This window comes from Psammomys obesus, unplaced genomic scaffold, assembly GCF_907164565.1.
Source record: "Psammomys obesus unplaced genomic scaffold, mPsaObe1.curated_primary_1811, whole genome shotgun sequence".
Taxonomy (NCBI): Eukaryota; Metazoa; Chordata; class Mammalia; order Rodentia; family Muridae; genus Psammomys; species Psammomys obesus.
The window spans coordinates 225,373-242,350 of record NW_026596345.1 but is presented as its reverse complement, the minus strand read 5'-3'; the positions used below and the strand labels follow the sequence as shown (position 1 = coordinate 242,350).

General features: G+C 42.5%; 1 protein-coding gene across 1 annotated transcript in view; it reads left to right on the top strand.

Moving 5' to 3' along the window:
- Positions 1 to 1,308: 1,308 nt before the first annotated feature.
- Positions 1,309 to 16,978, top strand: part of Epdr1 (ependymin related 1) — a 28,305-nt gene continuing 12,635 nt past the window's right edge. The window contains exon 1 of the mRNA XM_055597229.1: positions 1,309 to 1,928. Within this exon, the coding sequence (XP_055453204.1) occupies positions 1,651 to 1,928 (278 nt within the window). The 5' untranslated portion in view covers positions 1,309 to 1,650. The remainder of the gene's footprint in view (positions 1,929 to 16,978) is intronic.

The following is a 16,978-nucleotide window of genomic DNA, read 5'->3' as shown; positions in this document are numbered from 1 at the left end:
AAGGCCAGAATCCTAGCTTTAGCACTAAAGCCACTGTCCTCCGGCCGAGTTCTTCTCTGGGGTGACTCCTTTTTGGGCCCTCCATGCTTACTTCTCTCCCCTCCTAAATGCCTCGTGCTCTCCAGGATTTTGACCTCAGCCCTCACCTTACTTTTTTCCCTCCACTCCATTCCCGGTTCCCTCAATCTTGGCACTTTTGAAATTCAGGGCTGGAGAGCTCCTTGGCAAATATGCCCTGGAGAGAGGGGCCCAAAAATCATCCACCCACCCATTACCACAAATCCCCTTCAGTGACCATCTGTATGCCCTTGTCTTCCAAATCTAAAATTGGTACTTCATTCCCAAGTTATACAGAACTGTCCTTGGTTATTTCTACTTGGATATTCCACAGTCATCTCAAAGCCAGTTAGCCTAGCTAGAATTTAGCTCCTTTCCTTACTCAGGCTGAATACTCACCCACCCAAATAAGAAACCTCTGCCTCCAACTTCAATCTTTCCCTGTTTTTTCTAGCTCCACCCTACCCATCCCCATTGCCTTAACTTACCCAGGCTCTGTGGCCTGTACAGCAGCAGCTTCTTTCCTGATACCCGGCTAGTCTGTCTGGCCCTGCGTATTCTCCCCGTGACACCCGAGTGAGCTTTCTAATGCACATCCCTTAGAAGGTTCCTTCCTGGCTTTTTACGGGAGAGTGGCTCCCACAGTCTTCAATATTAATAGCCAAACAACAGCTCTTAAGACCCTAAATGATCAGGCTCCAGATTGCCTTTCTGATACTTGCTTGAACTCCAATTCCTGGACCCGTTGTTCTCTTGCCCTCAGTCAGCAACACCTGAAACCATTTCCTACCGGCTCACTCTTCTTCATTTTTTATTTTAAATGCAAATGTAAATAAATTTGTCACACAAGTGTCTTTTTAAAAACTGCCTCATCTTGTCTTGTTTTTATATAATTAATCCGAACATTACTTAAAGACGAGCCCAATTTGTTTTTACAGATGTCCCGAAATACACCAACCTCTAAACTTGAAGCTTTGACATGTAGGGACAGAGAGAGAAACTCTGAGTTGTAACTTAAAAGCAGTGTAAAGGGCTGAGCCTGCGAATTGGCCAGCGGCCACAACAACAGTTAGTGTCATTTCTTCAAGAAGGACCCATCGTGACACATTTACTTTGTAAGAAATAGGTCTCAATTTTGCCGAGAAACAAGTCACAGCAGCCAGAGGAGGGGCCGCGTGTCTGCTTTCCTCCTGAAATCGCCCCCTCTGACGGTTTGCAGATCTTGGAGAAACAGTTCCTTCTCAGCACGTTCTCTGTTCTCCGCCCCAAACCCTTTAAATCGCGATGCCCTTCAGGATGCGAGTGGCATCACTGCCGCTGCGTTTCCTGTTGGCAGCAGAGAGCAGTTAAAAAAAAAAAAAAAGCTTTAGTAGGCAACCGCCAGGGCAGAAAGAACTCCCAGGCGGTTCATGCGCCTTCCCTAGGCCTGTGTCCTGAGTCCCGGCGCCTCTGGAACGGAAAAACGGGAGAGGCCAGCTCGCCTGAGCCGCGGCCTGGAGCACACCTTCCGCCAGCGCGGAGAGAAGGCTAGGCGCACCCACGCCGGGCCCCAGCTCCCTCCTGGGCTCGGCTGACCCGGGGGCGGCGGTCACCATGACCGCGCGCTCTCCCCGCCGCCTGGTCGGGGGACCACACGGCACCTGGCTGCTGGGCGGCCTCTGGGTCTGGGCGCTGTGCGGCCTGTGCGGCCTGGGGACGGCGGGCTCCGCGGAGACCCCGCAGCCGTGCCAGGCGCCCCAGCAGTGGGAGGGACGCCAGGTGCTGTACCAGCAGAGCAGCGGGCACAACAGCCGCGCCCTGCTGTCCTACGACGGGCTCAACCAGCGCGTGCGGGTGCTGGACGAGAGGAAGGCGCTGATCCCCTGCAAGAGGTAAGCGGCTGGGAAGGGCATGCCTGGGGGCCAGGGGCTCTCCAGGTCAGGGCTTGGCACCTGTGTTAGACCTCCAGCTGCTCCAGGCTCCTCTCTACCCCCAAGAACTTTATAGGGGTACTTGAGGGCTGCATGGTCTGCCCAGCAAGGCAGAGGGAGGCAAAGAAAGGACTCACCAAGGGCAGCATGGAAAAGCCATGCAGCCCAAGTCCAAGTTAGTCCCGAGGAGGCTTCTCTCGCTGAGTCAGGCTCTTGGCAACTGGAGCCCCCTGCAGCCCAGGTCGTGTGTTTTTCTAAAAGTCACTTACAAGGGACATACATAATATTTAATATTTTTAAAAAATTACATTTGTTTATAATTTAAAAAATAAATGACACTGTGTGTGTGTGTCCCTGCCAGTGTAGAGGCCGGAGGACAGCTTAGAATTGGTTCTCTCCTCCAGTCCACCACGTGGATCATGGTACAACACTGTAAAAAGTGTGGGGAAATGATTTTTAAAACTACTTCCTCACAACTCATTACCCTACTACAATATTAAAAATTTTTTTTACACCTTTTTTTCTTTCGAAAAATTAGTTAAAACTCCCGTTAGATGTGTGTATTGCCACCTCAAAACTGAACTGATGTTAGAACATATGTGCTACCACCTTAAGACTCCACTTGGATGTAAGTGCTGTCACCTTTTACTTATTCTCCTCACTTGTCAATTTATTAATTTTTTTACTGATCACGACACTTGCAAAATGGGAGGGCATGCTAGCACATACAGGCGCGCACACACAAGCAAACAAATGGTAGTCAGTTCAACTTTCCATTTTGTGATGATAGAAAGACACTTTTCTAGAACGTCACTTTGCTTCTGGCCCCTTTAAGACCTAGTTTCTAATTTAAGATCGCCAACTGTCTCCCCCACTGCCCCCCCATAGCCTTCCTCTATCTCCCAGTGTATTTCATGCAGTCACCCTGGTGTCTCTCCACGGCACTTGCACCACAAGGCGATACAACGAATGGCCATGGTGTAAGGCCCCAGTGGGCAGTAAGGTTGATGGTAAATGGAACCATTAGTTTTAGCACAGAACCGTTTTCACCTAGAAGCATTTGCTGTTGACGTGTTGGGCTTTTCGGCTAAAGTACGGAAAAGACAGAACTTTCCAAACCACCACCTCAGAGTGCAAGACCACGCATTGCCAAATGCAGGAGAAAGAAGCACCTAACTCTTGGATTCTGCTTTTGAGGATTCAACAAATCATGGAGAGAAAATATGTGACATCACATTGCATGTACTGAGCACATGCATACTACTTTTCTTACCATTGTTCTTTAAATAATAAAGAACTCATTTGAATAACATTTATGTTTGTTATTGTAAACAACCCAGAATATATGGAAGGGTATTTATAAGCTGCATGCGATTTTTTTTTTTCATATTTAGGTTAGGTATATGAGTGTCTGTGGATTTTGCTATCCACAGAGGCCCTGGCTCCAATCCTCCTTGGATATATAGGGACAGGTTTACATCAGTGCCTGGAAGGCATGACACAGAAGTGTCTCTATGGAAGATTCAGAGAGTGTGCAAAGACTTTCAAGAACATGAAAGAAGCATGAATTCCTACATCTATAATATATTATGTTCATATTAATTCATTCAGTAAGCTTTTTGTTGATGGCAGATATGTTATTAATTATAAATGGAATGGGTTCTGATTTTCAGGGAAGTAATAGTCTAAGGATGGAGTCTTGTAAAATAATTATCCCTGTGTGGTAAGATGAAAGATTAGCAGAGGAGTGATGAATGCAGCTATGGTGGATATATAACCCGGCTTCCTGGAGAAGGTGATATCCAAAAGTAATGGTTCCCAAACACCTACGTAAATCCACCGAGGGTGACTGACATACAGAAAAAAAAAAAAAAAAAAAAAAAAAACAAACCTTTGTTAGGGACTAATACCACATAACAAGCTTCTTATGTTGTCAACTGGGAATTTATAAGTATATTCTAAGTATCAAGTATATTCTAAGACCAGCAAACCAGTCACTATGAAGACTAAAAGCCCAGAGTGGTGAAAGGCCATGCTGAAGGAGTTTGAACAGTGGAATGCTATCATTAGGTAGCATAAAGATCACTGGGTGTGTAACTGAGCTTTCATCCTCAAGTGGTCTACAAAAACTAGAGCAATACAGAGTAAGTGAAGGTTCAAGCACTCAAGACATTTAGTAGAGAAATTTCAGATGTAGAGAAAACTGGGCAGGTGGCTACACTAGGGAAGCGTTAAAGGGTTAGTGAGATATAAGTGATCAGAGATAGCGAGGTGTGAAGAAAAAGGGAGGAGCCCAGCAAGTTGCCAGTATTGGCACCTAGAGATAACTGTACTGGTAGCACTGAACAGGGATTGCTCTCTCCACTCAGAGTAAGGTGGAACACTACTCTTTAAGTATATTTATGATGACTATACAGGGAGTACCTGTTGGTGAGTAGATGTGATTAATATGGGCTGAAATGATCAGAATTCACTGCCGTTGCTAAGGAATGTAACCAGGAGAAGATGGAGGGTTCATTCTTACCCAAAGAGTGTTATAACTGTTTAAGGAATTTCTCTATATAGTCAGATATACCTAGGCCTAAGTCTGGTTTCTGAAAGTGAGCTTTTGAAAATTACTGTAGCTTTATGAGAGTCAGTTTCCCCTTTTAAAAACCGGAATGGGAATACTTATAGCAACTAATTTATTAGAAGACTGTGAGGATTCTATAAGCTAAACTACATGAAGCATATACTACATTATCTCATGCTATAGTACTGAGAAGGTGTTTAATGAGTGGTCATAGGTGGCTCCCTTGGCACCCACCACCATCACCTTGGTGAATTTAATTTCCTATTTGCTAGACACTGACAGCCCTTCTGAACTCACACACTTGATTGAGCAGCACACACAAATATCCTCTCTCTGGGAACTGACTCAGTGCAAAGACTCAAATGCTAAACTATATTTCAACAAGTTTTATAGCTGGCATGGAGACCAGTAGTATCAAATCCACAGAGATAGACTAGATCATTCTCTCCTTGAATTCAAAACTATGTGAGAAGCCAAATTATGATCAGGAGGTTATGAGGAAAGAGTTGGAGCAAATACATGAACAAAGGCCTGGTGATTGTTCTAGGCTCAGTTTTATGCACAACATTGAGCTTCCCACCACCGATATAATATTTAATAATTATTAGGTTGTATGGGCTAGTTTTTATTTTTTTGTTTTGGTCAACTTGAAACAAGCTAATATCTGTTGGTGTTGTAGGTTTTCCTCACAGCTCCATGCTCCAAGGACTTATTCCATATTTATAAGCACTTAGATGCTATAGCTAGGCTCTTCTCTGACTAGCTCATAACTTAAAATAACCCATTATACTAATCCAAATTTTGCCACATGGCTGATTACCTATGTTCAGGTACCTTGTATCTGTCCTCCTTACATCTTGACTGGAGAATTTCCCACATATGGCTCTATCCCAGAATCCTTTCTGACTGCTGGATGTCCCATCTCCTATTTTCTGCCTATGCTGTAGACCATTGGATTTTTTTATTGAAAGGTATTGCATCCATACAATACATAAGATATTCTCCCAACAAATATTTGGGAAGAGGAGAACTCAGTTGAGAAAATTCCCACACCAGATTGATCTGTGTTGCATTTTCTTGATTGATGGTTGATGCAGGAAGGCCCAGCTCACTGGAGGCAGGGCCACCACTGGGCAGGTGGTCTTGGGTGATATAACAAGTCATGTTGAGAAAACCATGGGAAGCAAGCCAATAAACAGTGTTCCTCCGTGTCTACTGCTTCACTTCCTGCTTTCAGGTCCTTTCCTTGAGTTCCTACACTGATTTTGAAAATGGTCTATGATATGGAAATGTACAATAAAACAACCTTTTCCTTCCCATATTGCTTTTGATCATGCTGTTTTTATCATGTCAATCAAAATATTAAGACAGAAATTTATACAAGGAATAGGATACTGATGAGAAAGACCTGACCATGTTTTTGGAAGAATTGCAATGGCATTTGAACTTTGGGCTGGAAAAGCCATTGAGTGTAATGAGATATTATGGAAACTTAGAAAATAATGTGGAGAAAAGTGTAGACAATGGAGGCCTGGGTTGTGAAATTTTTAGATGAAAGTTTGAGAGTTCTTTAAAGGCTCTATGGCTGGTCAATATTTTGAATTAATAGCAACTAAAGTGAAACCTCTCCTTCTTTGCTGGTACAATTGTTACTTGTCAGCTGAGACTGAAAAATCAGCCGTGATTAAGAAGGGACCAGCATCATTGAAGCAAAATTTCCTCAAAAGCGTTTCTTAAGGTTCAACACACAGAAACAGTGGTCCAAAGGGGGCCAAGGTTGTACCGCATGCTGGCCACCTAACTTAGTAATATACAAGAGTTTCTCAGGCTGTACTGGCTTGTGAAGGCATAATGGGTTCCTGAAGAACAGCTAAAGTTTGGCACTATGAAAGACCAGGAGAGGCCACTGGTGAAGGCTTAACCCCAGTTGTGATAGAAGCTCTAGGATTAAAGAGATCATGGAGAAAAGTTGCAACTCAGCACCACGTAGGAGGGTCAGAGTTCTTGAAGAGATCCTGTTGGTGAAGGTACAGCCAACCCACTTGCAGTAGTGTTTGGAAGATGTCAGTACCATAGAGCGGCTGACAAAAATAGTGACAAATGTGGACTGGAGGTAGACTGAACCTATGAGACAGGTTGTGTGTGCTGCCATTGGCAGAGGTGGAGATATGGAGGAACCCAGGAGATCATGAAATTTATGAATGAATCCCAGATGTCTTTTTATACAGTTGCATTTTAGTTTTGCCTTAATCTGGTTGTAACTGTGCCCTGGCTTCTGCTTTCAGAAATAAGAAATGTGTAACTTTTTATTTTTATTTTTTCAGGAGCTCACAGTTAAGAGAGTTTGGAATTTTACAAAGACTTTGGAATTTTAGAGAGACTAGAGTTATTAGAGAGGCTCAGAACTTTGAAAGAGCTTTTAAATATTTTAAAGAGGCTGAACTTGTAAGTTGTGTAAATTTTTGTGGGACTTTTAAATTAAATTAATATTAACATCACATCTTGAGGACAAATAAGAAAGGAAAGGTTGTAGTTGAATAGTGATATATTTGTGTGTCAAGTTGGCAGGGATCAATTGTGCTGGCTGGGTTTTCTCAACTTGACACAAGCTAAAGTCATTTGAGAAGAGGGAACCTCAGTTGATCAAATGCCCATCACCAAATTTCCTTGTGGGACATTCTCTTGATTTAATGATTAATAGAGGAGGGACCAGCTCATTGGGGGCTGTGCCACCACCCCTGGGAAGCTGGTCCGAGGTGGTACAAAAAAAATGGACTAAACAAGCCACGAAGGAGCAAGCCAGTAAGCAACACTCAATTCATAGCCTCTTGCAAGCAACATGGCCTCTTGCTTCCGGGTTCCTGCTCTGAGTTCCTGCCCTGACTTCCCTGGTTGATGGGTTACAAGGGGTGAGCTGAAATAAATCCTTTCCTCCCCAAGTTGCTTTTGGTCATGGCATTTTACCACAGCAATAGAAACCCCAACTAAGATACATGAGAAGTTGAAGATAAAACAATGCATTTCTTTTTACAATTTTGATGCCTCTTACTATCGCTTCTGCTATTCTGGATTCCTCCTATCCTGAACAGAACACAGGTTGGCACCATTCTGGCGTGAGTCAGGAAGTCTCATTCCTTCATAACTTAATAACTAATTATTGTGTGTTTCAGACATGTACACTATGCTTAAACCACAGCCACAGCCTGGCTGGCCTAGATTTCTCGTCCTCCTGGGGCAGCCCCATTTCTCTGTCTTCTTACCATCATGTGATGGTTTCATGGTATGGCTTGTAGAAGGCAGTTGCAATCTACTTCTTCCCAAGTGTTTGACTGGGTTTTCTCTCACAGTCCTGTTCCTACATCAGGGGCAGAAAAGAGTGCTTAGTGCATAAATGCATTTTACATTCATTAAATGTAGATTTGTTGGTACAAACTCGAAATGGTTTCAAATAACAGCAGTATGGCCAAACAACCAGATGTTATTTGGAAAAAAAAAATATGGATGGTTGTCTCTTTGTATTTACTAGTAAGTTGAGATGTAAGTGTAGAATTGGATCAACTTCTTAAGAGCTCCGTCCTTTTCCAGATAGTTATGGAAAATCCCAGCGACAGTTAGCGGGGAATGACTAGGATTTTCCAGGATCTCTGTTCCCTGAGATGATGGAAAAGATTAAAACACTTCAAGAGCTTCAGATAAGACAAGCCTGAATCAGGAATGGGAAATATTAGCAATTGATACTATTTTGTTTTCCTGTTCCAGCTGTCTCTTCTGATCTCTGGATTAAACTCATGGGATTATGTTGGGAAGGCTGAAGGAGAGGCAAGCTGATTATTTTTGTAATTCAGCCAATATGGTGATCTTTATGTCAGGGGAGCAGAGTAGATGTGAATGAATCTTGCAGGGCACCAGCAACATACTCCTGCTTGCTGATGGTGGCTTTGGATTAATGAAGCTACACACATGGAGGGCAGACTCACTGAATGAACACACATGGGTATAATATTTTAACAGGCCACTCAAGGGTTGATATTCCATGTCTGATCAGAACTTTTTATTTTATAAGTGGTGAAAGTATGTCACAGATGGAGTAGCAAGTGAATTCTCACTCAAGTTGTGATTAATTCATGTCTGTCTTAGTCATTCCCAGAGAACAGAATAGCATTTGTCTTCTCTGCTCTTCCATGAAACTAACCACATGTATTGAAAACTGTAGGGGAATGATGTTAGAAAGCCATAGGGTGTTGATCTTTTGATTTCAGTGATGCCTAGTTTCTAAGTAGTTTTTGCTTAGGAGATACAGGATTGCCAATCATATCGGTGCTTCTGTTACATCAAGCTGTTTCTACCATAGTGTGGCAAACTTGAAATAGATTCTAAAAACGTTTCACCCTGTTTTTTTTGTTTTGTTTTGTTTTGTTTGTGTGTGTGTGTGTGTGTGTGTGTGTGTAAATTTAAACTTCTTTCTGTCCCCTTCCTTTTATTTAAGTTTGTCCTCATGAGCAAAAGAAAAAGTGACCATTTAATGCTTTGGCCCTGAGCCCAGAAGAACCCACTTCTCCTCCCTGGCACTCCATTATCACAAGAATTGGATGGGATTGCTTATAGGAAAGGTCCTTCAAGATCAGTTCTTATGTGTTTGAGAATGAAGATAACGCTTCTTTCCCAAACGCAGTATCTTACTTTGTTTTGAAATTATCTCCTGCTTACATTTATGGTACAAAGAGGGTTTTCTTTTAATCTCTAAACTGCTGGGAAGTTCGTTGGCAACCAAGCATGCTCTTGACCTTTAGATACCCCAGTCTGTGCTTCTAATAAGCAACGACATTCTCTGTACCTTCAGCACAACCATGAATCAGAAAGTCAACACTGGCTCTATTTTGCCATCTGGAACCCAGGTATCTCCAGGTTTTGTTGGTTAACTTTTGTGTGCTCTTTACAGCAAAAGAATACAGTTTAAATTTAAGCATGACATTGGGGTACTGTGTCTCTGGTACCTTGCTGTCTAGAACAATTCCCAAGGTCTTTCTTGCAGCTGGTATTTGGTGTTTTGTTCAGTGTTCCTCTGTTGCTTCATATTTGCCTTTAAGTTACTCAACATGAAGTGCCTTAAAGCTGGCACTGTTTGTCTCCACTGTTGTATGTAGGACCACTCTATCCACATAGTGTTGTCTGTCACATTCCATCACCATCAAGTGCCACCTTTTTGCTTTATTATTAATAAGTAATTTTTTGGGAAGATTTTTTTACATCTAGTTCATTGCAATTCTTCATCAAACTTTAAACTTACTTATTTGTTTAAAGTACAAATATCCTTCAGTACAGACTCAAGGATCTCACTGCATTTTTTTGTTTGTTTGTTTTGCTTTGCTTTCTCAGTTTGCCAGAGGAGCCTCTCCCAGATGGCTTTGATAGTTTTTAGAACATTTCTTATTCTTTTGAGGCACAGTAAGATATTCCACAATCACCTGTTATTTCCCATGGAATAAGATGTTTCACGAGAAGTCCTAGTCACTGATACTGGAGAAAAACACTTGGAGGTCCAAATCTTTAGTCTAGTTGTGCTTATTGCTCTCAAGTGGCACTGTTCCCAGGCTTGCTCAGTGGAAAAAACAAGGGGCTTTAACACACACACACACACCACACACACACACACACACACACACACACACACACACACACACCACATACACACAAACACGTGCTCAGGCACTTTCTCATCCACTCATCCACAGATGTGCTCACGTTCAAACCTTTGCCTCTAAATTTCCAATCCTTATCCATGGAGGTATATCAGTGGGTGTTTTCCATTCCATTTCAGCATAACATGGTACATTCCCCTCCTGGCCCCATCAAGTTTGTAGCTCTCTTTTCACACAATGAATGAACAAGACCTCGTCCTCAGATTCACCGAAGATCAATTGTGCAGCTGGGGTGTTCCCTCCCCACAGTGATTCCTGCTGCGCTGAGGCTCAGCCCCCCAGAGCAACCTTACAGAAACCTGCGTTTGGCCTCTTTAATGGCAGTAGTCTGTATTGTTCAAGCAGAGGTAGAGGAAAGGCAAGTTACGTTTTTTTCTAGGTATTTGTTTTGTCTTTACTTCATCAACCTGGCATCATTGTCATTGTAGACTTGCAGAGAGAGAGAGTCTCTAAGTCTTGGGGGGGGGTATGAGCCCTGTTGTGCATGGATTGGACTTTAATTTCAAGAAGGCATGACTTAAAGGATTGAGCATGACTCTTTCCTTGACCCATGCTCCCTCTCTTCATCTCTGATGGCTAGAAATGGTGTTTTGTTTTATTAACTCAGGAAAATGCACTGCTTTTGGTATCTTAAGCCTCACAGAATAGGCCATGTTGATGTGAAATGCTATTTTCTTTAAAAAAAAAATGAGAGACTTTATTGGAAGAACTGAAGTTTGTTTTAAAAGGTTCTGGAGATATGGAGTTCAAAGGTGGAGAAATAGAAATGGGCAGTGAATAAAAGGAATAAAATAGCCAAGCAGAGCTAGGGAAAATCAAGAAAAACTTATGAATGGAAGTCAGAGGTGGTCACCATGCTGTTCTGGAAACATCTTTTTTTTCAGTGACTTTGAGCTGTTTCTTCATAATTCTGACCTTAAAGAAGGTGGTCAAGGGCCACATGCCCAGAGACCTGAAAATATGCCACCAATTAGTGGTTTATTTTTCCTGGAAATAAAGGGATAGTCTTATATTTCCCAATTCCAGTAAAAACTTATCATTTCTCCCTTCATAAATTTTTATTTTACCCATCTTTAATGAAAAAGAGTCTCATGAAGAATAACAGTCGAAACCTCATTTTCCCCTTCTATTTAAAGTGTAGCTCACCCTAGGGCCAATTTCTGTCATACTAGGCTCTCTCCAGCATATCCAATCAAACCGTCATATGGCTTCATGGAGGATATTCTGGGCAGGACCAGGAGCTCCAAATTCCTCTCAGCTCTTCTTTCATCTCCAACTCTCCCACTCAGCACCTCCCCCATCTGGATGAACCTCTTCTACTGGCTTCTCATCACACCTCCTTCCTAGTGTTTCTCAGTATTCAAAAAATATTTATTTATTTACATACTTATTTATTATCTATTTGTGTGTGTACACATGTTCACATGTGTGCTTATGTATGCATGTGGAAGTCAGTGGTCAATGTTGGATGTATTCCTCAGTTCCTCATTGGAGCGCATGGATTTCCCCAGACTGGCTGTCAGTGCTTCTCCTGTCTCTGCCTCCCTAGAAACTGGGATTATAAGCGTGTGCCACCACGGCCAGCTTTTACATAGGTGTTGGGGATCCGGCCCCAGGTCTTCATACTTCCAGAATGAGCACTTTACCAATCCATCCATCTCCTCAGACTCTGCCGCTTTCATCTTCTTAATCTGTTTGCTCTTCTTGCTCCCTGCCCTGTTAATGATGAAAAAGGTCTAGGGCTGGACATTCCGTCTCTTTACTTTTTGTCTAAACCCTCTGACTTGGTGATGTCATGTAAGTCATAGCTTTAAATGTCACCTCTTCATGGGGTTCACCCACATGTTTAGTTCCTGTCCGGAGATGTTTCCTGACCTCTGCACTAACAAATCCATCTGCCTGGTTGATGTTTTCTTTTGGAATCTATGGACTTTGTGAACTCACCATGTCCAAAATGAATGTTTCCTCTGCATATAATCAAATTAGCCCAAACCAAACTCAAACCAAAGAAACAAACACATAAATAAACTAAACAACCCCCTTCTTTTTGTTGTTGTTTTGGTTTTTGTTTTTTGAAACAAAGTTTCTCTGGGTAGACTTGGCTGTCCTAGACTCACTTTATATACCAGGCTAACCTCAAACTCATAGAGATCCTCCTGCTTCTGCCTCCTTTAGTGTTTGGATTACAGGCGTGTGCCACTGTGCCCAGCTAACACACCCCTTCTTTAACTTAGGTACAGAAACTCTGGTTGGTCATTGTCATCATCCTTCTCTCTTGCCGAAGGGCAGGTTATAAATCCAACTAATTCTGATTTCAAAAGGTACTCAGAATCTGATCACACCTTCTCTGTTATCCTAATCTCAACCATCACTGTCTCTTTCATGGATTTTTGTAACCTCCTTCTGCTATACCCATGCCTTTCCTCTGGCCTCCTTTACTCTGTCTTCAAGCATGGTAACCTAAGTGAGTATGTTCAGATAAATGCATCGGCTCTTCCCACTTACCCCGGAAGTCTTTCTCTCCAGAACTGCTCCACTATTGAATGGTTTCTCTTCCCTTTCAGCATCCTCATATGCGCACCTGAGTGCCTTATGCAGTCAAGGTATTTGTCACCACCAAATATTGTGTAATATTTTTTGTTGTTCTATCATCTACCTTGCCCCACATGGAGACTGTGAGGTCAGGGATTTCTGTATGGTTTTGCAACCTCTCCAGCGTCTTAGGATAGAACCTGAAATCATTTGAACCAGTTAGTAAGGAAATGAGTGATTGTGATACTCTATACTCGTGATAGAAGGATATTTCAAAGAGACTATAGTAAAAATAGTCCAGAAGTTCTTACGGAACACATTTACTGCTGTGACACTTGAATATGTGAGGAGATTTTTACAGCTCACACAGGCTGCATCCTGTAGTGGACACTGTGTCATCACTGGCTGCTTCACAGATGTAGTACTTCTGATTCTGTCATCTTTGAGCTCCCGGTTCCTCCTCAAAATCTAGCCAATCATATTCTTACAGGGGCCTCTGTAACTACTCAGTACAATCCTCCCTACTGGGCCCTCCCCATCAGATCCCATGCGCCCTTCCTTGGCCCCTGTCATTGTCTGCTATTGTCTCATCAGCTAACTTGCCTAGCCTTCATGCTAGCTGTCTTCTCTGAAGTGAGGTATATGTCTGGAGCCCCTGTATTAAGGAGTTCTGGGCAGAGAGTAAGTTTCAATAAATATGTGTCAAGGACAAATGTGATAATAAATACATGATATGTGTCACTTTATGAATTTGTATTATTGGTATTATAAATGTCCTTTGACAGAAAAATTTAGACAATTGTAAAAGCAAATAAAATAAGGATCATCCACTCCCAGTCCTTCAGCCAGAATCCACAACCCTAACACATATGCTTCCTGTTTTTTTTTTCTATTTCTGTGTTTACATTTTTAAAGTGAAGAATATAGGGCTAAGGTTTAGCTCAGCTTAGAAGGCCTATATTATGTGTGTGTAATTCCCAACCCTGTTACAAAAAAAAAAGTAAAATTGAAATATACAATGCAGTTTTTTTTTTTTTTTTTTTTTTTTTAATTTTTTTATTTTTATTTTATTTTTCTTTTTAGTTACATTTTGTTAACTCTGTGTCCCAGCTGTATCCCGCTCCCTCATTCCCTCCCCAACCCCACACTCCCTCCCTGGTCTCCTCCCTGCCCCTTTCCAAGTCCCCTGATAGGGGAGGACCTCCTCCCCTTTCATCTGACCCTGTTTTATCAGGTATCTTCAGGGCTGGCTGCAAAGTCCTCCTCTGTGGCCTAACAGACTGCTCCTCCCCTGGGGTGGGGGTCAAACAGCCTGCCCTTGAGATCCTATTAGAAATAGTCCGTGTTCCCCTTACTTTGGAAAACTACTTGGTTACTGAGCTACCACAGGCCACATCCAAGCAGAAGTTCTAGGTTATATCCATAGATGGTCCTTGGTTGAGTGTCAGTCTCAGAAAAGACCCTGTGCCCAGATATATTTGGTCCTTGTGGAGCTCCTATCCTTTCCATATCATACTAACTTCCCTTCTTTCATATGATTCCCTGCACTCTGCCGAGGGTTTGGTTATGAGTCTTAGTGTCTGCTTTGAAACACTGCTAGGTAGAGTCTTTCAGATGCCTTTTGTGATAGACTCCTGTCATAAGTTCAATGCACATCCCATTTGTCTTTCTAAATGAGGATTAATCACCTTCGCCTGTGTCCACTTTCTTGATTATCTTCTTTAGGTGTGTAGATTTCATTATGTTTATCATGTCTTGTAGGTCTATATAAGCGAGTATATACCAAGTTTGTCTTTCTCCTTCTGGGATACTTCACTCAGAATGATCTTTTCTAGATCCCACCACTTGCCTGCAAATTTCATGATTTCTTCCTTTTTGATTGCTGAGTAGTATTCCATTGTGTAAAAATACCACAGTTTCTGTATCCATTCCTCCGTTGACGGACATCTGGGTTGTTTCCAAGTTCTGGCTATTACAAATAAAGCTGCTATGAACATGGTTGAACAAATGTCCTTGTTGTGTACTTGAGCAAATTTTGGGTATATACCTAGGAGTAGTATAGCTGGGTCTTGAGGTAGCACTACTCCTAGTTGTCTGAGAAAGCGCCAGATTGACTTCCAGAGTGGTTGAACCAGTTTACATTCCCATTAGGGAAATGCAAATCAAAACGACCCTGAGATATCACCTTACACCCATCACAATGCAGTTTTTAAATGTAAAAAGTCGATATTCATGGTGCTCCTGCTGCTGAATGATAATCAAGCACTAGCTAGAGACACAACATAATTTACTTAGGCAATCCCTTATCATGGCACCACCACATTTCCTTACCTCTGTTTTTAACCAGTATAACTGACAGTAAAATATGTAGCCTTATATTTTCATGCAACGTATATTAAATATTTTAGTTTACTTTGGGTAAGTTTCTAGATATTAAAACAATAGGAATTGGCTTGCACATTTTTAGAGTTTTCAACAATTAAGTGAGTTGACTTTCAGGAAGGTTGTTCTCTATATATATTCTGACTGGCAGAATATGAGTATCCAGCTTCCCACATTATGAGGAGTCTACGTGTAACAACTTGTGGTACTATAACAAGAAATAGATAGTCAGAATGGCACACCTGGGGCGATGTCACACTGTTTGGCATGGCTCCTTCTGGGGCGAGTGGGGTTGACTCTGGAAGGCTGCTGCTTTAACAAGGACATTGACCATTTAATCTGTGAATAAAACATGGCCGCCTTGGTGATTCATAGAACATGACATTGCCTTCACTATCCTGAAGTGTGTTTGGATGGAGAATGATACATGATTCTTTTAATATTGTACCTGAGCTTGCAAATGCTTGCAGGGATTGCTGTGATGAATGAAGCAGGCCATCTTCATGGGCTGCACAGCTTCTGAAGCATTCATTTTGTCTCTTGATGAGTCACCTGTTGGGTTTCCTGAAATCTCGAGTCCTGCTGCCTGGAGTGCCTCAGTAGGATGCCTGTGGATCATGGAGTTAAGATGGAGAAAGGCACACTTGCCTCTGAGGGAGATGCTGGGCTTCATTAGAGTCTCCAGCAGACGTCCACAGAGGAAGCTGGTGGGAATGTGAAGTCCAGTGTGGGAGGATGGAAGTTCCCTGGCAGGCAAAAGAGCACAAGTGGATGATAAATGATCCAGACATCCTTGGGAGCAAAGAATTCTGAACGAAGAACCTACCCCAGCCTTAACGTCTATGGAGATGCCCTGTTGGGTGCTAGGCTCAGTGATGTTCTATATTTTGTGGGCATGGGAGGTCTTCATTTCAAAACCACGTCCTCTGTCTGTCCACCCTGACACACACTGTGTGATCATGAGTAGTGGTTCTCCTGCTAGCTTCAGGTCTGGCTTGGTGGACTCTCTGGACTCAGAGAATCCGCCAGTGTGAGATCTCAACTCTCCTTCAGGAGTTGAAAAAGAAACTTCGGGGCCCTGGCTTTTCTAACCTCAGAAAGTTTCCTATTGAACAAGGTCAGTATTTATTTAAGTCCCACTTAATGCATTGGGAGGAATTCAAAGTGCATTGAATGTTTATCAGCTCTCCTCTTTCAACATCTAGCTTCTGAAAGTCAACTCCTTCACTTGTTGGCACACCAAGGGGCTTTTGTAGCGTGTGTATGCTCGAAGACATGTAAGGAAGTTGGTCATGTTGTCCTCTATCAGCAAGAGAGGCGTGAACCATGTCCTCGGTCTGTTGTTCACTGAAATGTCTTCCATGTTTTCTTCTTGGTCTGGACTCTGCTTTGATTCATGGTCCACTCAGCTAAGGAATTTACGTACTTTTCCCATAGAGAGTACTGTGGTTGTTTATTCATGTCCGAGAATATCAATGACTGAGAGGATTTATTTATTGTTGATTTATTTGTTGATGTCGTGTACTGGTAGTTATAGATAAATAAAATTTGAGGAGGAAGAGTTATCTTTTTGTTTAAATTTTTTTGTGACATTCAGAGCACTAGAAGTGAAGTCTTTTACCATACTAACTTTAGTTTTGTGGTGTGTATGCATGTATGCATGTGGGTGGACCTAGGTAGAGGCTAGACGGAGGTTAACATTGGATTTCTTCCTCAAGCTCTCTCTTCGCACTCTCCTCTCTCTCTTTCTCTCTCCCTCCTCTCTTCCTCTGTCCTTCCCTCTCTTCCTCCCTCCCTCCCTCCCTCCCTCCCTCCCTCCCTCCCTC